At 39.2% G+C, this 23,185-nt stretch overlaps 1 protein-coding gene across 5 annotated transcripts in view; it reads right to left on the bottom strand.

Annotated features, from left to right (window-relative positions):
- Positions 1–23,185, bottom strand: part of DST (dystonin) — a 316,491-nt gene that overhangs the window by 172,234 nt on the left and 121,072 nt on the right. For all 5 annotated transcript variants that reach the window (XM_064447871.1, XM_064447868.1, XM_064447872.1 and 2 more), the window contains 3 exons: positions 21,949–22,026; positions 20,069–20,161; positions 1,787–1,953 (listed from right to left, as the gene is read on the bottom strand). In XM_064447871.1, the coding sequence (XP_064303941.1) occupies positions 1,787–1,953; positions 20,069–20,161; positions 21,949–22,026 (338 nt within the window). The remainder of the gene's footprint in view (positions 1–1,786; positions 1,954–20,068; positions 20,162–21,948; positions 22,027–23,185) is intronic.

The raw sequence follows: 23,185 nt of genomic DNA, 5'->3' as shown, positions 1-23,185 counted from the left end.
ACTAGCTGCTAAGCAGTAAAGGCTGCACTGCCTTTGGTAAGCAGTATAAGGCTCTGAAGAAGCTCTGGGAAATACTTTACATTATTCCATTATTCCATTTTATTCCATATTATTCCATTCCTTTTTTCCCCTCCCCTCTCTGTATCTTTCAAATTGTTTATTTTTTCAAATGCTTGCCTGTGCTATACTCACTCTTTTGGCCGCTCTGTCCTGAAGTAAAACAGCCTAGTCTTTTGCCAGCTATTTCCCTTTGTCTTGCCAACATTACTAAAAGAAGACTTTCTTGCTGGCATGCACCTCCTCCCTGACTGGCTACCCAGAACAGAAGCATAGTCAGAAAAAACCCTCATTGATTCAGATGCAGCTTCATTTTACCATGATGTTATGCACTACCACAGTTAACTCCTCTAGGACTCTTGAGCACTGTCTGTTATGCTTACGGCCTTTCTACACAGCGTGTGGGGAAAAGGCTGCAACTGCTCCACTCACCTCACACTTGACTTTAGGGCCCTAGTCCCCATACTGTATGCATGTTGGCTCTCCCTAGGCTTCTTTCTGTGGTGAGCCAAATGGTCCCACAACAGGAAATCCAAGTACAGAATAACCTGCTCAGGGCCTGTTCCCTGGAGCTGCATTAAACCACCAAATTTGTGCCTCTCTATTTGGGACACTCCTTTGGTATTATACCAAGGAAATAATGTACTTTAAACTTCCTTACAATATGCCCCAGGGTATACAGCACAAACTCTAAATAAATAAATAAATAAACAAATAAATAAAGCCCAGAATTTGCAAGCCTTGCACAGTCAGGGAAAACTCAGTACACACTAATCATCCCAGTGGCCAGAATACTCTCCCATGGGGTCCTCTAAGATACAAAACTCCTTATTCAATTCAGGAACCCAAAAAATGTACAAAAACAGAGAGATGCTGCCAATTAAGAGGGAACACTGAGCACAGCAATGATCTTAAATCTTGTTCCTCTGCCAAGTTTTGATGCCAAAGTTGGCTTTGTGAAGAGAGACCTGGTTTTAGTTAGAATCCAGAATTAGAAATGCTCTCAGTAGACATCCTCAACTGTATTTTAAGTTAATGTAGTGCATCCTTTAGCTTCTAGCCACAGCCACCAGTGATTCTAGAAATGCCTGTTTGTAAGATTGTGGTCACAAAAGCATAGAAGGCGGGGGGGGGGGGGGGGGGGGGGGGGGGGAAGTAGCACAATTCCCTGCTCAGACTGAGAATGTTCAAGCCAACTGGTCCCATTTTCCATAATACCCTGCCATTTTACAGGAGACGCATCTTAGTGTAGATCTGGGCTCCAAGCAGAAACACCAAAGAAGCTCTAGGCTCCAGGGGCTTGGTAAAGTCATACAGGGAAGAATATGGGGATCTTAGGAATTTCTCAGGTCATGCAGTAGTCGATGGCTTTCACCAGCAGTGCAGTTTTGGATGCCGGTGATGAGTTCTGTCTCTACCCTGCCTATACTCTAATGTTAGCATGACAAAAAAGAACTGTGGAAAAGACTGGGACATCCTTCTCAGCAGCTTGGAAGTGCCCACATGAGAGATGTGTAGGATTTGTGGAGATGTTCCTCTGAGGAAGGAGGGACATGCAAGGGCTAATGAAGCATCCTTTGGCTGCAAGAAGCAGCGGATTGCCCAGGAGGAGCTAATGTCACCTCAACAGCTGCAGTGCTATTACAGGCATACACCGCAGAGCCCTCTCTCTAAGCACACTAAAATGCTGTAAATAAATACTTTTCAAGAGAACAAATGGAATACTTACCTGTATTTATGAATGATGGCATTAAATAATCTTCCATCGCGCCAGCAGGTAGTGAAATTTTCACAACGGATTCCAGCATAACCCTCGGTTGTCTGCTGCGACCACAGGAGCAGTCTCTCTTTAGCAGACATGTCCTCTGACTCTCCAGTAACATGGATATCAGATATCTAAAACAGAGTTAACATAAATACTACAATTACATATAACACATTATAATGTTCAAAACACTGCAGAAAACCACGCTGCATTATTGAAGAATTTTCTGACATTTGCATACATAAATATGATTATTCATGTAGCATATTAATATTCTTTCATGTCATATCCTTATGCACTCTGAGTGTCTTCAATATCAATATGAAATACATAATTCATAGCATCACAATTTTCTTCAGTTAGCCAGTTCTCAGCCTCTTAATTTCTAGGGACAACGTAATACTGTTATGTAATAAAAAATACTTACCTATGTCTACTTTATGAAGATAATGTAAATAATAATCCGTTTTTATGTATTCTAGTTATTATACATAAATGTTATATAATTATATAAAAATAAAATTTATTTTATATGTATACATCCCACCTATCTAATACCCACATTTATATTATACGTATTTTATTTAGCTACAATATTCCTCTCTTAAAACAGGTTAACTTATACTGTATGCTGTTCCAGAATTCAGTAACAAAACAGTCACTTATCGTGAAATCGGACAATAATGGTTTTAGGACAAAATTTTCTGAGAAGCATTTTAGGAATGACAGAAGGACTGAAAGATTAGAAATGAAAATTTTGCCTGATGTACGTTTGGTTTCGTATTATATAAGCATTATCAACTTCATGTCAGGGAAAGCAGGAAAGCATTGCGTATTTTACACACAAACACTGCCTTCTGGAACATTTAATTCTCCCCTAATGAAGTTCAGTCAGTTTGCTTAGAAAACTATCACTGTATAAATATGAACCAGATATTTCCCTAATTTGCACAGGTATTGTTTGCACCTCGTGTTACAGAAACTGTACTCAATGAAGACGTGCCTTGATAAAGAAAGTGTTATCACATATTGTCTGCCTTCTAAATGACCAACTTTTACCAGTTATCCAAACAACAATAGGCAATATGATCTTTTATTATGAAGAACACCAAGAACCCAGGTACCATGAGGCACTACATAAGGACCCATCCACCGTATCTCAGACATTACAAAAAGCAGGCTGAGGGGCTTGGGCAGAGGCAAGAGGGCCTGAGACAACACCAAGATTTGTGGTTGGACACTAAGCACCCCGCCGTGAGCCCACGTGGAAGAGGCAGTGCAGCACAAGCATACTCCCAGCACCGCAGGGAGAGACAGGTCTCTTCTGGCTCTGGAGCCAGCCTGAGCCCAGGGCTCACGGGAGGTTTGCCCTCTGCCAACTTCAGGGGCAAGGTACGTACTTGAGTTATCTGCCGAAAAGGCATAACTCTGGAGATGTGTCAATTCCAGCAATCCTACTCCACTGTGAACCAGGGAGCTACATTCATTAGGTCAGATGCCTCCTCCTCGCCTTGAAATCTCTGCAGACAAAGGGGCCTTCTGTCTGGTCTCTTCCCGGGTGAACTCAGACAGACTAGGCTGGAAATTCCGGGTTTTTCTCAGAGTAAAGCCGCCTAAAACACAGCGCCAGGAAGAGAGATGTAGCCTTCCTACTGATGCTACTGTGTCAATGCCTATCAGGAGGTAGTGTAAAGCACTAGGAATCAGGGGACCAAAGGGAGAACCGTAGAGATGTCAGAGCAGTGTAGCTGCTGCAGTGCTCTCTGCGATTTCTGTTTAACCACCTTTCACACTTCCATGGGATGATAAGCATTTAGAGCCATAAAGTAAACTGTAAGTAAATTTAATGCAGGGAGCAAATCAATTTACATTATTTTCTATGCAAGTATCCACAAACCACGAAGTTGTGAAAGCAGTTCTTCAGACACTTCCCACAAGCCATCATATCTGCTGGCTCTAGGTAAAGGGAAGATACAGACACCAATGCTAGAAAGCAAAGTAGTTTGAACTTTTCAACTAGCCCACAAATACCTCCGAAGAGCTGGTGGCATTTTTTGCATCCTATTGTCTCCAGCTTCAACACTGCATATTTTTAAGAAAAATCAGAGAAAAAAAAAAAATCCCTTATCTGTTTAAAACACTTAAGAGAAACACATGCAGCTGTGATTGTTTATAAATTTCTAGGTATCAAAATCATGCACGGAGTATTTAGTACATGAAATCACACAAAATAGAGACAGTATGAGTCTTACATGGGAAGACAACAGGGAATCTAATGTGGCAAAAGACTAACTTAAAATATCTCTGAAAATATTCTTGTAAAAATCTGGGGAACTCATCTGCAGTGCAAGATTTCCTCTCTGTTGGTTACCTTTATTCTTTGTATTTCAAAACAAGAAAGCAAACTTAATTTTTTTTTTCAGTAGCTTTAGTTTCTATTCATCACAGAACAACAGACCACCATATAAATTAAGTCAACCATTAGCCACTTATCCAGACAACGCTTCTGAAAGAGATGATGTCATCTGGAAGTCCCAGATGTCTAGCAAAAAAAACCCCAAGAACCTAATTTTTTCGCTGTCATTTTCAGAGAGCCCTCTGTGCATAATCCTTAAGTATCATATTTTTTACTATATTCTAACTAAGCAACCTAACAATGTAGTTTGCTAATAGCCATTCCTTGCTATGTTCAAACCTCTAGCCTCCTTCACGGTTAATTGCCCCGCGATGGCTATGTACGTTTCAGACTGCAGAGGGTGCAAACGCAGCATATTTGAGTGCACATTAGATTCCTCTGGCAACAAGTGATTTCAGACATCAAGGCAACTTCTGAAGGTCGTACTTGCCTCTGCTGTTACATACAAACAACATTTGTAGCTACAGACATAAACACAAGAAGAGTATTTCTTATTCTGAAAGTGACCACTAGGCAAGCTTGCAATCCAAATTTTGGATGGCTAAAACATGAATTTAGCTCATTACCCTAAGATTAACAGGATTTCATTCCAAAATTTTCCAAGCACCATTTGGCATCCTAGTTGGCCATCTGAAGGAAAAAGAATAGACTAGACTGGGTTTAAAAACTGAACTTGCTTTTCACTCATGAGGTAGCCCATTTCAGTACAGGTTAAGGAACACTAACATTAGCCTGAGCCCTGAAACAGCCTGAGCACTTCTGTTCTCTAAATAAAGTATTTTGGATTCCAAGGTAAGATTTCAGACTTTTCATAAACACTGAATTCATATTTACAAAGTAAAAAAATACACTGAGGGAAATGGTGAGTCAAAGAGCTGTATTTGGTTACACTTACAAATACGAGCTCTACTTTTCATGATGCCCTATTAACTGGGAACTACTTAAGAAGTAAAACACTACCCCCCACAAAATAAGGTGTCAGAGTGAGAGAGAGAACACACATCTTTCCTTTGATACCCCATAAGGACAGTGTAGATACTCAGCTACCAACTATGCATTATCATCGGTATTTATAACATCATTTGCCACAGAAATAAAAAGGACTACTATATTAGCAATACTAGAACAGAAAATAAAATACGAGTAAATGAAATCTTTTACTGTTCAAATTTTGTCCTTCAAAACAAACAGTCTGCATGAACCTTTCACTCTTCTATCCCAAAAGCCTATCATTTACCCACTATAATCGGTTACTAGAGGACATCTGTTCCTTGAGCATGGAACAAATTGAGTTTGCATAAGTTTGAACAGTTGTTTGCTAAATATACAGTTCTCCAAATTACCTCAAGGCCTGTGAATTACAAGTTATGCAAGAAAAAGAGACAGAGGTAATTCTCTGCACAGCCCTAGTATCTCAGGATCAAAGCCTTAATTAGCACTAAATATTCTATTTTTTGTTTCTAAGTGAGAACTAGTTCACCTCTGCTACTGCAAGTGTTTTTTCTCTGCAAGTTTCCTGTGCATCACCCAGTATACACAGTACACAATATCCATATGCCAAAAAGCCTTGAGCTCTTCGCTTGCATTGACTTCAGTGATGCAGTTTTAAGTCCAAAGAGCAGAGGAGATCCGAGAAGACCTTCCAAAAAAAGATCAACAGTGGTGCTGGATTTCTGTGGCTCATTTTTTAAAGTACAAACAGAAGAGCAAGACTGGTAGAGAAAGAAAGGAGTCTTCCCTCCAATTCCATCTTATCCCAAATGTTTTGGAGCAAGTCTAAACTTGACGTAACGTCCTTAACTGCATAAAAGTATATAATGGGCTAGAGATGCATGATGTATAGTGAAATGTATTCTGATGTCAGCCAGCCCTAAAACAGAAAAGTCTGAAGAATACAAAGAAATAAGAGAAAAAAGAATACATGAATACGGAGGGATTTTGAAATGCTATTTTCCACCTAAGCCAAGTAGTTAGTTATGTGTTGCGTTTGGAAAGGGTTGTTGACAGCATGTTGAGGGAAGTATAGTTATACGAATGGAATTTGAACTTGCACGTGATCACAAGAAGTCATCTCCCCTGACGTTACAGCTGGACTTTGTGAGTTTCCATTTGGCCATAAATTAAAATGCTTCTATTCAGCTCTCGCAAGGTTCTGTGGAGCTGGAAGCCCAGCTTTGGGCAACACCCTTCAAAAAATATTGGATCAGTTGAAGCAGATCACAAGAGAAAAACAAGAATGGCAAAGATGTAAAAATACATGGCCTGTTAAGAAAGATTGAAGAATTGGGTTTATTTGGTCTAAAGTAGGGAAAATCACGGGGAGAGGTGGTAACAGCCTTCATATATGCGAAAAGCTGTTGCAACAAGGTAACAAAGCAACTCTTCTGTAAACAGGAAAAAGAACTAAGTTTGAAATGAGCATACGTGTTTTCAGCTAAAACCACTTTCTTAATACAGAAGACAGAAAAGCACTAGGATAATTACTTAGGAAATATGCAAAACTACCAATAAGGCAGACACAGAATAACAAGTATCAGTCAAGAACGAGTTTTTCTGTGGCATGTCTTCCTATGCATGTAAAACAGTTATGATTTTGTGTTCAAATATGTGCTACTTCATTACCTCTGTTTTCCTATTTGCAAAATCATTAGCAAGATCACTTGAAAAACCAAAGAATATATTCCAGTAGTGGGGACTATGGTGTTTCAGAGGGTAAACTGCCATTTCTCCGTTACGGTGCAAATTCACCAGCTGCACCAGTGAGTTTCCTCTGGTGTCTGCGTCTCAATTTGAAAAGCCAACACGCTTTGAAATATCAGCCACATCTGAGGCACTGTGTAAGCTGAGAGTACATTACAGCGTGGGTGAGCTGACAAGGTGAGTGGAGGCTACTGATCTCTGTAATTACAGCAAACAGAATGGTAAAAACTGAGATTGATAACTTCAAACGTTGTGTATTAGCTGAGGCTGGTAACAGGAACTTTGTGGACTTGTATAAATAACATCTTTACTGTACTATACTGAAATACAAAATATTCAAATACTTGTTTAATTCTCAAATGCATTCAAAAGGAAAGCTGTCATGACTTTGTAAAATAAGCTAGAGTCTGATATCTAGTCTTCTTCCCAGATTTGTTTTCAGGTCAACGCTAGGTGCTCTTACAATTACTTGTATTCAGAATCTTGGGTGGAGAAAGGGAAGTAACTGAAAACCAGGCATTTCCCCTGATCTGTCAATAGATTTCATATTCATATCATTATGCAGTGTTTTATCGTTGTCACCAGCAGAAGCCTCAGTATTGATGCAGGTGCTCAGCAGAACCATCATTTTTTCCCCCTTCCCCGTGGTAACAAGTGGTATCTGCCTGGCTGGAGTAATAACTGCAGCAATATTAGAAGCTGTATTACTCTCATTATACAGGAAAAAGCAGCCATGCTTGGCTGAACAGACAAGGCCTCATACTCTTTTACTCAGTAATGACTTTGTGCAAATCAAAGAACATCCCTAAGCTGTTCCTGAATTCCAGCTAAGATTAAGAGGGCAAAGATCTCTGTGTGTATTAGGACGCTATTTGTACTAGTGTGTACTGTGTGTTGTAATGGGGTGTGTTATGTGCACTTAAAAACGAAGCTCGGAAAAAGTAGAATTTGATGCCTGTTACAAAAGTAAGTTTTATAAACAACAGAAGTGTAGTTACTCTTTGCTGGAAAGAGTACCTTTAGGATGTGTCCATTCCTTCTGTTCACTCAACTCAAAGCTCAGACGTCCCTGTTGAGCAAGGGAAATCAGTTTTGGACCAGATTCTGCTATCAGCATTTGACCCACACCTACAGACTTCAGCTGTGCTGAAGATAAATGGGGCAGAATTGGTAATACGGATTGAATTGGTAAACATGAATACCAACAGACAAAAACTTGCCTTCCTTCAGATACTTCCTTACAAACTAAGCTTTGATTTCCTTTGTTGTAAAAGAAAAATAATCCTACCCTCAGAGGAAGAAGGAATTTCAATAATTAATATTAATAGGTCATATAGACAGTTTGGGAGGAAAGATCTTTTAAAAGAAGTGTAGAGCATTATTAACATGATTTATGTTCTACTTCTATTTCAAGCTGCCTACATATTTATGTCATTCTTTAGTTCCTATCAGCCGTAACTGAAAAGAATTAGAAATATTCCTTTCCTTGATAAAAACCCCAAAGGAATTACAAGACTGTCAAGAGTTGATAAGAAAATCTACAGCAGATATTGAATGTGAACTTAAACAACTCTAAAATTCATTCCACCTTCTAGAACCATTTTAACATTAAAATATTTTTCCTAAATTAGGAAACAAGTCAAACTACAGACAGCAAAACAGCACAAGGATACAGCAACGCTCCTGAAGTTGAGGTATTACTTAACGTGTGAAAAAGATCAAGTAATATGCTTTGTCCTATGACTACCTGTCATATGTAAATATATGCATATGTAAAAGGCTTATATCCAGCAAAGTGAAGATATTTTTGTAACAGTGAAAATACTGCTCCTATACTTATTCTGAGCTAACTTTCAAAGATCATGTACTGTGCCAAAAATATTTACCTTGCTCCTGTTTGGTGGAAATGTAAATAATGCCTTTTCTTTTGGCAATTGGGAAAGCACAGCATCAGAAGAATAAACCCTCTTTTGTTCAAGCAGCAGATCATTTTTGCTTTTAGAGAGAAAGTGATGCAACTTTTCAGATTTATTGCTTTCTGGGACATCTTCAATAATTCTGCAAGAAGTTATGTTTAACCCAGTTTCTTCATGTTGTCTGCCTAAAACGTGGATAGCAGAATCCAAGCTGGCTGCTTTTCCATAACAAAGACGACTACATTTCTGCAGGAATGCTAGTTCTCTCCTGTTGCTATCCTCTGAGTATTTCCTCTTCCATGAACAGCGTTTCTCTGAACTCCTCTTGTCTTGTTCCTTTAACCATGTCTCTTTTTCATCAGACTTGGTAAGCCTCTGATTATCACCATGAAAACTGTCCCCACAGAGAGAATCACTCTTTGTTTCACCCAGTAAAACTTTTGCTTTAACAAGATTAGCCGAAAGGTCTGTACTCACAGGCAGAGCATTACCAGCCACGGTCACTCTCCAGGGGAAGGAATCTGCCAATCCCACACCCTTGGGACAATTCTCGGTGTTCCCTGAAATCTCCACTTCATACTGGCTTTTTTCTTCATTTTCTTTAACCTGTACTGAATCTGGTCCCTCGTTGGTTGATTTCTTTCTCCTTTTCCTTCTGAAATACCTTCTTCCAGGAGAACGTTTAGCTGGACTTAAGGGAGCTTTGGCAGGATCTAAACACTGTTCTTCCTTTTCAGCCCTCACACATCCACAGACATTCCCCATTTGGCTTTCAGTAACTCACAGTTGCACAGTCTCATTCATTCCAGTGTATTTACATACACTTAAATCCTCCTCAGAAAGTTAAGAACCGCCGTTTGCACCGTAATTTCTTCCAGACTTCTTCACGTCCATCCTCCTCAGTACGTAGCCATTTTGCTTATGAGAAATGCACACGCAATAAATGTTGTGGCGTGGTGCCCAGGCAGGGCCTGTGTCTGATTAGACACTGTGGCTTATTTCTGGCCACCAATCCTCTTAAATAAACATCACTGCTTCAGCGTTGGGCTGTAACGCTGATGGCCTTTCACAGAGATGACATAGCATTTACGAGCAATAGAAAATTCTCGCGTGCACTTTTAACTTCCCGTTTCATTTAGTAACTCGAGCAAGATAAAGTAGAAAAATATGCAGCAACCTTTGAAACTATTAGCTACACTCCAAATCCAAAAGCAAGCAGTGCAGCAAATAGCAGGGATGTAGTTAGCAGATTCGGTTTGCGCTTCAGATGTTTTTATTACGTATCCAGTGATCCACAGAAAGGAAGATTAAAGTGAAGGATCAGAGATTGCTCTGACAGCTTGTTGAGGGTCAAATTTTTATTTGTATGTGGAGTTTTCATAGCAGCTGATGTTATTTTTCACTGATTCGTCAGCTATAAATAACCTGCTGCTTCACTACTCTCATACAAGCATAACAGCTTGCTCAGGGCAGCGGCGTGGTGTACTGGGGGCTGGAACTTTGCAGCAGATTTAAACCTTCTGGCAGATAAAGGTGAAACAAATCATAAAAGCCACTCTGTCTAAAAAAACTCCACAAAGTCACTGTTTATAAGAATGGAGCTTTATCCTCCTCCCATGCTCCTGTTCTCTAGGCATCTCTGTATAGTTCTGAATACAACAGCCAAGAAGCATGAAAAATGGGTAAAATGTAAACTATTAAAATGCAAGCAGAAGTCTATGCAACCGACATACCTGGTGTGAAAAATATCTGTGTTTTGAAGCTTTGGCTTCATTTTTTGTTACGAATATACAAAACTCACTAAAACCAAGGCACATCAGCAGGGGTAGATGTGTATGGTTTCCCATGCTGAGAAAGAACTACCGAGTGACTTGCCAAGCATTATCAGGTGTTGCCATTGAGTTTCCCGTGTTTATTTGAAAAGGAATTGCAATAATGAAACCCAGAGGCTTCATCCCCTGGGGGGAGTTCCACTGAAGTATTCTATGACATTTTACTGACAGGAACTAGAATGAATAATACAGCAAAGAAGTAGGATCAGCTTCCAAAGAATTTCCAAGAATATAGGTGCTCATTGCTGACCACTCCGGGGCAGTAGGGTAAAATCTGACAGTAATGCTTAGAAAATTTTATATATTGACACCAAGGCACTAGAAGGCTGCTACAGAATACCCTGTACCACTGACAGCCAGGCAACTACATACAGGCACAATGCTAACGTGGGTTTTCAAAGTAAATGTTTATGCCATGACTACACTCTCTTTCATGGCCTCAATTTGTATTTGCACTTGTAGTATGCTTAACATACAGTGCGATTGTGACATTTGCTCCCTTTACTCACAGGAAAAAGCTGTACTCTAGGTAGCTTAGAAAAGCTAATTTCAGTGAAGGGCCAGAGGACTCACTGATTTAAAACATGCATCCACATGGGATCGAGTTGGATGCCGACTTGCCCCCCGCCCCCCCAGTTAACAGAAAAGCACATTACAAAAATAAAAATATAGTCTTTGTAAATGACATCACTGTGTTTGTACAAACTAATGGCTTTTATGCTTGAAAATATACCTCTCTTTCTCCTCTCTCATCAGAAAAGAAGATTCGGGACTTTGCAGTGCAATGGACCGAGACTGATTTAATTTCACACAGATACAGCTTCTGGTTTAATAATAACATGTCTAAAAATAATAAATGGTAAAATATATGATAACATAAATATAGCCTAACACAAGCTCACTGCCAATGTTGTTGATCATCCACAAATTTCACAGGAGTTAAGAATTTGCTTTAAAATACTGCAAATTTCAATTTACCAATGCAAGTGCATCTTTAAATTAAGACACACAGGCACTGAGGTTTCTAAACAATAATTATATTAGACTGAGATTTAATGGAGTGTGGTTTAGTATATACTTTTTAAACTGTTTACGTATTTAACAATCAGCATGATACCACATTCTTCCAAAGAGAAAACATCCCTAAAGCATTCTATTATTTCAAAACTCCTGTTAGAATTGGTGTCACTGTCATAAAAATGTCAAATCAAATCTACTTCAAGAGAGGTCAGAAGAAACACACATTGTTATTTTAAAGCTGACAATTTGTGTTTTGTAATGTAATCAGTAATTTAGAAATGCCTCTAATTTTGTACATCCTCTTTCATATACACCTTAGAATTGGATCTGGTTTTTTTCTTAAGAGTAGGTAATTCACATTTTCAGAAAAATCAGGTGCTTCTGAAGTATTTAATTAATGAAAAAACGGAGGCATCAAAAATACAAGAATAGGTTCTGAAACACTGGTTACATGCTCAGTACTCCCAACAATCCTGGCTTACTGCTGCATATTCCAGGTCAATTTAGTTAAATGCATAGGGTGTAACTGCAATATTCCTAGAATTTAACCATTTCTAAATAGTAGCTAGGAACAAATGGGTTCCAAATATACCTCTACAGATTATTAGTAGTGTTTATAATAGGTAAGAAATATGTATTTTTGATACTTAATAACCCATTTAGCAATACTTGCCAGCTATTCCTGAGTGAGAAGGCTATCACCTATTAACGATTCTTTCTGCTGTTCCTTGTTTTTCCATGAACCAAAAAGTAACTTTACAGTCACTTTGACTTTGTAAGTCACTTATGCTCTTGAACCAAAGAAAAGATCAGGGACAAAAGAACTGACAAATTGCGTTTGTATCAGAAGTGGGGTTTTTAATATATATAAAAAAAACTATGGAAAATCATATTCCATGTTAAGAGAAGATGACAACTGAAAGCATGAGTAAGTAAAGACAACGTAGACTACGTGATCACCTTCACCTAATAAAAATTCCATAAAGTCCTAACTTTGGTCTCAGCAAGGAAATAGACAGAGACAACAGGATTAAACTGGAGATTTAGAAAAAGGAAATTGAAATTTCTTCTAAAACCTGTCCGCTAGAGCAAAGAAACATGATATTCTAAAGTATCAAAAAGAGACTACCACTGAAGACCACGTGAACCACCGCAATAATGCAAAGACCTGACCGCACCAGGGCCTTTGTCTCAGACACCTGACTAGACCTGAATGGAAACTCGTCCCTGGCTGAAGACAAAGATCTAGATGATAGAAGCTATTAAAAATACTAACATGGATTGCCATGTTTTGTTGTAGGAGTTTTTTTTTGTGTTGGTTTTTTTTTGTGCATGTGTGGTTTTGTTGGTTGGTTGGTTGGTTTTTTAACAAAAAACCCAAAGATATAAATTTATACCCACCAGTGCTGGAAAGTTTTAAGGGGAGATTAGCAAAATACTTTTTCTGGCACATAAACCCTTAAGAAGCATAATATGAATAAAGGATTAGACAAAACTTGTCTGCAATTTGATCTGTCTTAGGGGCTGCTTAATCACAAACAAGAGGTTAGTATTACGACACAGCAAACAAAAGATTAACATCAAGACATGAAAGAGCTCATGCAGATCTGTATGAGTATGCACTTAACCACAGATTTCTGTAACTTGTCAAACACATCTGTGACTGTCAAATGCATTATGCTCTTCACAAGGGACAGGTGTACTACACATTAAAGCAGCAACATTGTTGAATATCTGCATATTTGTTAGCCTGTAAAATGCCAAGACCATTCATCCTTTGCACACTTCTAATGTATGCTTTATCATTGTTTCATAGAGTTAGCAAATGTAGTAAAGGAAAGATCATTCCACTTTGCCAGCCAAACTGCGCCTGGTATCTTTTATCCTAGAACAACATGATTAAAAGCCTACTGGGAATGCATTATAAGTAGTTTTGGATCTAGGATCCTTTCTCCCCCACCTCTTTTTGTTTTGTTGTTTTTTATACAACACAGCAAAAGCAATGGAGCATTTAGCACAAATGTCATTTCATGGTACTGAAACAGCATACCAGATAACCAGCAAGCGTTTTGTTGCACAGCCCAAAGGTCACACGCAGAATGACACGGAGATAAATAAAAAACAAAGAGAAAGTGAAAATTAAATCAGCACAAGATAAAGAGCAAGGCAAAGTAATAAAGGCTTGCCAGCACATAATATAACAAAGGTTATACTTGGAGCTGTTTGAGCTGTCCTGGCAACCACTGCTCGAAATCTGAAAGAGCTGTTCAGCTTTCAGGTACCACTGAGTTACCAAAAATCACAACCCTGAACAGGAGGGGTTTTATATGCAGTGAGATGGTTTACAAAAAGAGGAATTTGTTCCTTGTTGATGGTTTTAGAGGATTAAAGAGGAACAGAACCAAATGGATGAGCTAACTGCTCATAAATCTTACCCTGGTACAGGTATCCAACTATTTGTAGACATAAAGTCTACCTATGACTCTGCAATAAGCCTTAATGCCTCCCATCCTTGCTGTGATTCAGATGAGTCCCAGAAATTCCAAGAACTCTGCATTAATTTTCTTATCAGAGAGCTAGCAGTTTTCTTTCCAGGTTTTTTTTTTTTTTTTTTTTTAAATTGCTGAAGCATTCAGGAAGAGATAACTAGGAGCTCAGCTGAGGAATAAAATACAGGAAGAGTATACCCCATCATACGCAGAATGCCAGGTCTGCTGCAATGGCTAATGACTGGGAATTGCAGCTCCCAAGTGGAATACGGTTTACCCTATGACTGCTTATAGTCAGAGATTAGACAAGTGGCCACAAAGCTCCACCTTCAAATCTTTGCAAAGACCAGCCTTTGAACTGTTCTAACTATTTTAAAGCAGAGGCAGATTAAACTTCAGTCCTTGGGCTCCAAGAGCCACGGCTCTGGCATGACCCAGAAGCAAGCTTCGGAGCCAGCTGCCACCACCAGCTGCTCGCAGCAGAAATCGGTGCCAGAACAGCGAGTGAAGGCCAGACCCAGCGCTCTCAACTCCACACTGCCACCTCAGGAAAGAGAGGAGGAAAGCAGGCAGCATGTCTTGTATGGTGACCCCATCACAGATTTAACAGCAGAGTGGCTGAAGCAGAGGAACGTGCACAGGTCCCTGAATATCCCATTATCCCTCTGCCTTCTGCATGTTATTTACTGGAATGGGCCCCCACAGCTGAGCTGTCTCCTCCTCTGGCCACCCTGTATGAAGCCACAGCCTTCATGACTAACACAAGAGTGCTTCAAATTTACTACCTGCATTGCAAGCGCTGAACAGCTAATTGCAAAAGGGGTATCAAGAACTTCAGAAGCAGCTGGGTAGCTGTCCTTTATCTCAGCCAAGCCATCTACAGACAAATCCACCCTTCCTACCTTTTTGCCCAACACAGGTAAAAGTTTAATTGCTGATCTGCTGGACCAAATGAACCATCTATAGAATGCTTCAGGCCAGACTGATAAAGAATCAGTTTTGCTTGAAGGCTTATGGGGAGTCAGCAAAAAAAAAAGTAGTATTTGCTGGCTGACAACAGAAATGCCAAGAGGCTACACATGCCACAAGGAGGCCTGAGAGAAAGCACCAGCCAGAGGGGGCTGGATGGTACTGGAACATCTGGACAAAAAAGTTACTGACTTGAGCCTTGAAAGCGACATCCTGCAAAGAGGCCTGACAGCAGGGAGCTGGGGAGGGTGGAAGGAAAAGTGTTTCACAGCAGTTCCTGAGCTGCAAAACAATGATGAAATAGAAATAGAAAAAATAGAAATGAAAAAGAATGAAATAGAAAAAGTCTATTGAGTCATGCCCCAGATTTCTTTTTTAAGGACTGAGTTCACAAGGCCTAATTCTGGATGCCTGAAAGCTTAAGGCTTCAGATTTTGCATTGTTTTGGCATGTTTTTTTCAACCAACTGCAAATTCTTCTAAATATTTAACATTTGTTAAATTAAAGAATGTTTGCAGTGGTTTGAGAAGAAATTATCATCAATTTTCACATAAATTATCTTACTAAAATTGTGGTTACTTACTGAGGCCAAATTCTGCTTTCATTTATCATTGCTTATCTCCAAGGTCATGAGTAAAATTGTACTGGGTGTTGGAAGAGTCCATTCATGTATTAATTTGGGTATTTATACATACAGCCAATAATTATACAAAAGACTGTAATCTGATTTAGCATGTTCTACAGGTGCCAGGAAAATAACTTACAGTAGTTACTGCATTATGAAACTGAATTTTTGAAAAGCCACATATCATTAAAAGCATGTGAAATGCATATATTGAAAGCTTCACCAAATCCTAATAACATACATGTCTCAGAGATTTTCAACACCCACAGGACAAATTGTTTTCTAACATGCTCAACTCAATAAACCACCGGATTTCCCATTCCATCTTTTCTCTCTCTTATATGTAATTACTTGGGACACAGAAGAATATACAATTTCTGGACTTGTGCAGCCGCAAAAGTCAATGGTATAACTCAAAACAACATTTATATTTATCTAATTATGGGTACCAAGTCACAAAGCCATAACCATCTCTAGACATAATTCAGATGCAAAAGAAATTTAATCCTCAAATGCGTACCATCTTTTATTTTTATTCATCATGTCTTTCCCCATAATCATTCCTAAATTCATTCCAATACTCAGAAGGATTTTCTATTTTGAGGAAGTATTATCCTACAGATAAGTGCCATGACTCAGAGAAACAAGAAGCCACAAACAACAGCCAAAAAATAAATCCCTGGCATCTTGACTTCCTCCCAGGTTGCAGTGTTATTAGAATATACATAAACAATGGAGCAGAGGCGGTAACATCGCATGGCAAACAGCTCCTTAGACTCACTGAGAAATTAACTGCTTCTGCAAAGGCTGGGAAAATTTAAGGGGTAGTTCAGATTAAGACACCCCAATGTAGGTGTCTACACATACGTGTTTACATGCTGGCTAGGTCTTGAAGAGACCATTTTCAGTGGAGGCAGGATTTGGTTTCCTAAACATGGGTTTCCAGAGCTCTTTGAGATATCCTGCTATATCCCAATTGGCTTCCAGCTACAGGTCTAGAAGATGGGTCTCTCATAGCTAGTTAGTACAATTAACAGATCCTGAACAGCAATTTTCACACCCTGAAGTAGAGACATAAGAAAAAAGTCATTTGACCATCTAGAGCATCTGAGACACTTAGAACTATCTGAGATATCTACATGGGATAACAGATACACCACAGGACCTAAGGAAACTTGCTTCCTACTGCATATACTACTCGATATGCTGTGTCATCTCAGATCACACTAAGCACCTATGCGCAACAACTGAATAGTGGCAAGTGATCTGAATTGCTCCGCCAACCTCAGCTACTGTATTGCCTAGGCCTCCAGGCCTCGGATCTGTCGCTAAACATGTTTACCACCATTTAAGATGCAGTTTATCCTGCCTGATCTGTCTCTTCCCAGATGGTAGCGGGTTTCCCATAAGACCTACATCATGTTTCTCATACTCACGTGAGTGTGTCACCAATCTCCAACAACACAGATGTTTATGCTTAGTCACATGGAGTGAGCCTCTAGTAGCTGGTTAATTGACTGACTCTCTAGACTATACTAGCTGCATAGACTAAACCTCTATCGCTCAGATTATAGGGACAATTTAGACAATGCATATGAATGCAGCTCCCCATTAACACCTGGATTTATGTGTCTGAACTTCAAACTGAATCTCATCACAACTTTCCCAGCGTCGACAGGATTACTCCATGCATAAACAGTTATTATCACAAAGTTTCATCCCTTTGTGAAGACTCTGCTGTTAAACTTATCTGTTTAGATTTTTCCCTCATTTAAAATCTAAGTGAAGACAAAAAAAGACGAGGTGCAGGTCCACACATTCTTCTGAACTTCCTAATACATTCTGAACTCAAATCGGCCATATACAGGTGTCAATGACACCAAAGTGCCATGTACTTCAACACAGTGTCATACACTCAAATGCCAGGCTAGCACAGAGGGTGTCTTTACACCACCTTACAAACCCCTTCTACATTAAGTGTAGGTACTGCAGCCATTAATAGCAGAACACGGAAGGTATTTTAAAAAAAAATCTTGTTCAATTATTTAATATTTACTAATGACGCTTAGTATTTAGGCCAAGAACCACTACTCATTCTGAAAATTATTTTACTATTTTGAAAAAGTGAAAGCTCATGAAGAGGGCAAACTGCATCCTGGGATGCATCAAACAGCACAACCAGCTGATCAAGAGAGGCAATTATCCCGCTGTATTCAGTGTGGTGCGGCCTCAACTGGATGGAGTGCTGTGTGCAGTTCTGGGCCCCGCAATTTAAGAAGAGTGTGAAGGTCCTTGAATGTGGTCAGAGGAGGGCAACGAAGCTGGAGAAAGGGCTGGAAGGAAGGTCCTATGAGGAGCCACGAAGGACTGTGGGCTTATCTACTTTGGAGGAGGCTGAGGGGGAACCTCATTGCTCTCTACAGCTTCCTGAGGAAGGGGAGAGGGAGGTGCTGAGCTCTTCTCCCTGGTATCCAGTGACAGTATGTGTGGGGATGGTTCAAAGCTGTGCCAGGGGAGGTTTAGACTGGACATCAGGAAGCACGTCTTTACCCAGAGGGTGGTCAGACACTGTAACAGTCTTCCTAGAGACGTGGTCGATGCCCCAGGCATGTCAGTGTTGGAGGCATGTGGACAATGCCCTTAATAACATGCTTTGAGTTCTGGTCAGCCCTGAAGTGGTCAGGCAGTTGGACTAGGTGGTCATTGTAGGTCCCTTCCTACTGAAATATAATATTCTATTCTGACAGATCTGCAAGATATGAACTGTATTGGCAGACATCTAGTTGGTAGTTACTGGGGGTCAGGACAGAGTGAAGTAACTGTGTTTGAGCTACAACTGAAATGCTTCTGTGTATTTCATATGGAGCAGGCTACCTTATGGGAGAAAATCCTTGTCACATCAACTCACCTAAATTGGTTACTTTCATATGTTTTTCCTTCTCATAATTTTTACAGCTATAACTAACAACACTAACTTTCATCACTTTTTTTAAGTACCCAAAAATTGTGCCAGATGTCCTGTGCTTCAGCTAGTGACAAAAACTAACAGTTTCATCATGCATCAGGTTCAGAAAGATAAAATATACATCAAGTAAATGTTTAAATTCCACTAACAGCTTCTATTAATAAAGTTGTTAACAACCTTTATTCCTTAAAACACAGCCTAATTCTGTGGGTCATGCTTAAATATATTTAAGCCCAGCCTTCCTTCTCCGTATAACCATGTGGTAGCAAAGACTGGCACGACTGGGAGGAGATGATGGAACTTCAGGTCCTCACTAGCAGTGAGCAGTTAGTGGTTTCTCCTTCACCCTGTGCACTGACCTGGGCTAAGCCATGCACTCTGTTTAGACCAGGGCCACATTGGCCTTATTCTTGTCTTCTGTTCCTCGTTAGGATTTGCAGAAAGCCAAATTAGACCCTAGCAGCCTTTTTGTTTGGTGGTGGTTTTTAAAGTTTGTTTTGTTTTCTGGCTTTGTCTGTTTGTTTGCTTTCCTTTTTTTAAGAATTTTTTTCCATCCATAAATTCAGTGCAGGATATTCATAAGTGAACCACGCTTTTTCTGGACGATCATGTAATTTTCTGATCATTTGAAATGCCTGCACAGCAGGGATTTTATCGCTAACAATGCCACAGTCACTAATTGGGAATTATCTGTCATCTGAATTACATCATCTACAGCCACAGCCATTGTGAAAGCCTCATTTTGAGGAGCAATTTAACACCACACACTGTAAGGCTGCATTATACTGTACACAATCCCACCAGTGTACAACAACCAGAGTGCCACCTAGCGTGACCCACGTTACCATTGCTGAGGCTAAAAACAACTGCTGAAGTGTTATGAACTACTAGAAAAGGCTGAGAGTAGTGCTTACTAACATAGTCATATCAGCAGAGAAATTCAGATCCGGAATGAAAAACACATTTAAAATTAAGTTAATATATTTTAATATTCATCAAAAGAAGTTTGCAGAATAAAACAAGACCAGTTTGTCCAAATGCTAGAAAGAACACATGAACTATTGTCTTTAATGATGTTCAAAACCTAAGCTATTCTTCTCTCACTTCACACAGAGGAAATCAGCAAATAAACACCACCTTCAGATTCAGTTTATATCATAAGATACACCATCAAAAGCTTCAAATACACATTAGAGAAGAGACATAATCTATATTTTTGCACAGCCTATATGGAGTCCTGTCTAAGTCGATGCACTCATCGTAACTGTATGCAAGAATCTGACCAAAACCACTGCCAAGCAAAAGCAGACTTACCTGAAAGTGCAAAATTATGGTCCATATCAACCCCAAAGTCAATTTGGGATTCCCATCTGTTATGTCATCATTTCTAATGTTAACCAGTTTCACCTGCCATCATGGAAAGAAAATACAGACAAAATTGAAATAAATATGCCACAAATACATATTGCATTACACAGGCACAACTATAAAGATGCATTACTCACTTTCCGGGCCTACTCTGTTGTGTTTTTTAATTCTCAAAAGCAAAAAGCAATTGCATTCTGGCTGTAAGCATCCCACCAAAAATTGCACCCATGCCAAGCTGAGAAGATTCCTCAGCTTGTCACTACACCAGCAGATCTGCTCCCTGTTCCAAATACCCGTCACCTCAGTCCTGGTCAGGTGAGAAAATGATAATAAGAATATGATGATCCATAACTGGTGCATCAGTCTCAGGGCAGTGCTGAGATCTGGGAAGCTATCACAACCTTTCCTGTCCCCGTGCTTTCCTGCATCAAAGCAAGAATTCAGCAGCATCAGAACTGGCTTGCTAAAACACAACAGTCTGGCTTGATAAAACCAGAAATTTAGTATCACATTTAAATAACCAATGCTGTAATAATGACAAGAACTTTTATCGCTTCTGCCGCTGTACTCATTCACAGTGCTATAAACATGAAACGGTTAATAGGATTAAAACAAAGGCTGAGATTTTTCCACTCCAATGAACTCACATTCAGAGTGAGTTCAATAATTCTATTTTTTCATATTTTTTTTTACATTTAATTTCTCTATGTGTATTACATATCCATAGCCTAGCAATTAAAGGTGAGTCAGCTAAAAGGCTGACTTTATGTTAGTAATGTTACATGCACATGCTTTTTAACATATACCCTGTTATCAACCAAACAAGTAAAGGCATGTCCTTTTCTTAACTATTAGGAAAACAAACAAACAAACAAAACCACTAACCAACCAAAAAAACCAAACCGAAAAACACTCTTTCTGGGAGAAAGAGAATGTATTCCACAGTTGAAAAAAAAGCAATTAAAACCAAATCCAAATGTTTTCCTCCCAATGCATTATAAAAACTGTTTGTGTTTGGCAAAACTCTACAAGATGGTCAGGTATGCCTTATTTTTGGTTTTTTCTTCTTTTTTTTTTTGTGGGTTTTTTTGTTGTTGTTGGTTCCCCCCTCCCGCCCCCTCAAAATCAGGCTTCAAAATTACCAATATATAGGTTCTCTCTGCCTTACAATCACAATAAAGCATTCTATTTGGAGATTATACAGCCAACCTGAGCAAGTCACCTCCTAAACGTGGTTTAGAAACACCTAACTCACAGCAGTGGAAAACCACCCAGCAGTGTGGGTTTCAAGTGTTTGGCTTAAAGGAGATACAGGTGAAATTAAGCCTGAATCTTCCACAGCCCAGGTGACTCTACTGCCTTTCCAGGGCACCACTTCTGCTTTCATCAGGACCAAGGCTTGAGAAAGTTTTCCCAAAACAAATATAATCAAAACAAGGAACTCCTACACAATGTCCTAATTTCTTTGAATCTGCATTTTACACTAAAAATTAGATCATGAACAAAACTCCACACCAGCTAGTATCTGGTCAGCATGAAAGATGGTTAAATCTACTACAAGCAGCTCCTGAGGATCTTACCCATAATTTTTTCCTCTTTAACATCACATACCACAAGGAGTGTGTTGATGATTGCTCAGAGAAGGATGGTGTAACATTACCTTTGCCACATCTCTCTTAACCATCTCAAGCATGAGATCAAGCCAAGCCTACACCAGCAGCTGTTACACAACATGCATAAAAAAACCAAGTAGGACATATTTTTTATTTCTTAGCTACAGGTAACAAAATTTTCATTAACGTTTTTTATTAAAATTTTCACCATACCTGGCGTTTTTTCAAATAGTCAAGTGCAATTTGGACGTTCTGGAGTCTGTGAAAACGCATCCGACCTTTTTCTCGGGGCTAAAATTGGAAAACAATATTTGTGAGACTTTCTCATCACATAAAAGAACAAACTGTCCTATTTGAAGATACCATGTAAAACATTTGAAACAATACGGTTTTAATGAAGCCAATACCTTTGGTGGAAAAGTGTGCTTTAACAAATTTTTTTTAACTGTTGTTGAAATTTTTTAGCACAGTGAGATCAGTGGTCCCGAACTGCAACTTTGATCCATGCATGCTGATAGCTGTTTCCCTGTGAAGTACTATTTAAGCCAAGAGGGCTAAAAAAGGCCCTACATCAATCTACCTACAGAAACAAACTGCAAGATATTATTATAAAATATTTACAGTATATTAAGCAAAGCAAAATATAAGAGATGGCATGGACCTTTACGTTGCTCTGGTAAACTCCGTGATGGAAAAGCTTACCTCTGTATGCAACTTTAGGATTGAATGCTGTTTATTTAGGGTATGACTGCATAATCATTATGGTATCAATCCAGATTTATTTAAAACATCTAATACAGCTAATGCCTTCCTCCAAACAGAATAATACAGCATATACAGACCTAGAGTGTTAAGTTTAAACTCTCGACTTAGGTAGAACACCATAAAGTGTGAGAAAACCTAACAAGTCACTCTTCTCAAAGCAAAGTCAAAACTAGCAAGAAAAATTGTAAAATAAGCATGAGTAGTGTGTTAACGGAAAAATGGCAAAACTGCATGCAGTTAGTGTAAAATCACCAAGAAGAAGAATCACACAGAAGAAGCATACTTTACTTAGCTGTCACAGATCAGCAGTGGGAAAGCAGTTAAATTTATATCATCATCATAACATCCAAATCCTTCTATTCTTCTTCCTTATTTCAGATTTTTCACAAACTTTTACAGCAATAAACTGAAGCGGACTATAATCACTAGAGGTCAGCCATGAATATGAGTATTTCCTCAGACAGTCACTGCGAAACACACAGTTACAAGCCCAAGCCTCCCTCAGTTGCCTTTTTTCCCCCACTGTGGAGTATCAGATGCTTGCCAAAAGGAAACATGGGAAAATGGAGTTGAATAAGAAGCATAAACTAAAACACAACTAATTTTGATTTCCATTATAGAACCTCCAAATTAGCCCGTTGTTTTTCACAACCATTGCCCAGGATCAAGCCCTGCAGCCCTCTCT

Source organism: Phalacrocorax carbo, chromosome 3, assembly GCF_963921805.1.
Source record: "Phalacrocorax carbo chromosome 3, bPhaCar2.1, whole genome shotgun sequence".
NCBI classification, from domain to species: Eukaryota; Metazoa; Chordata; class Aves; order Suliformes; family Phalacrocoracidae; genus Phalacrocorax; species Phalacrocorax carbo.
The sequence above is the reverse complement of the archived record's forward strand: the minus strand, read 5'-3'. Positions and strand labels throughout refer to the sequence as shown.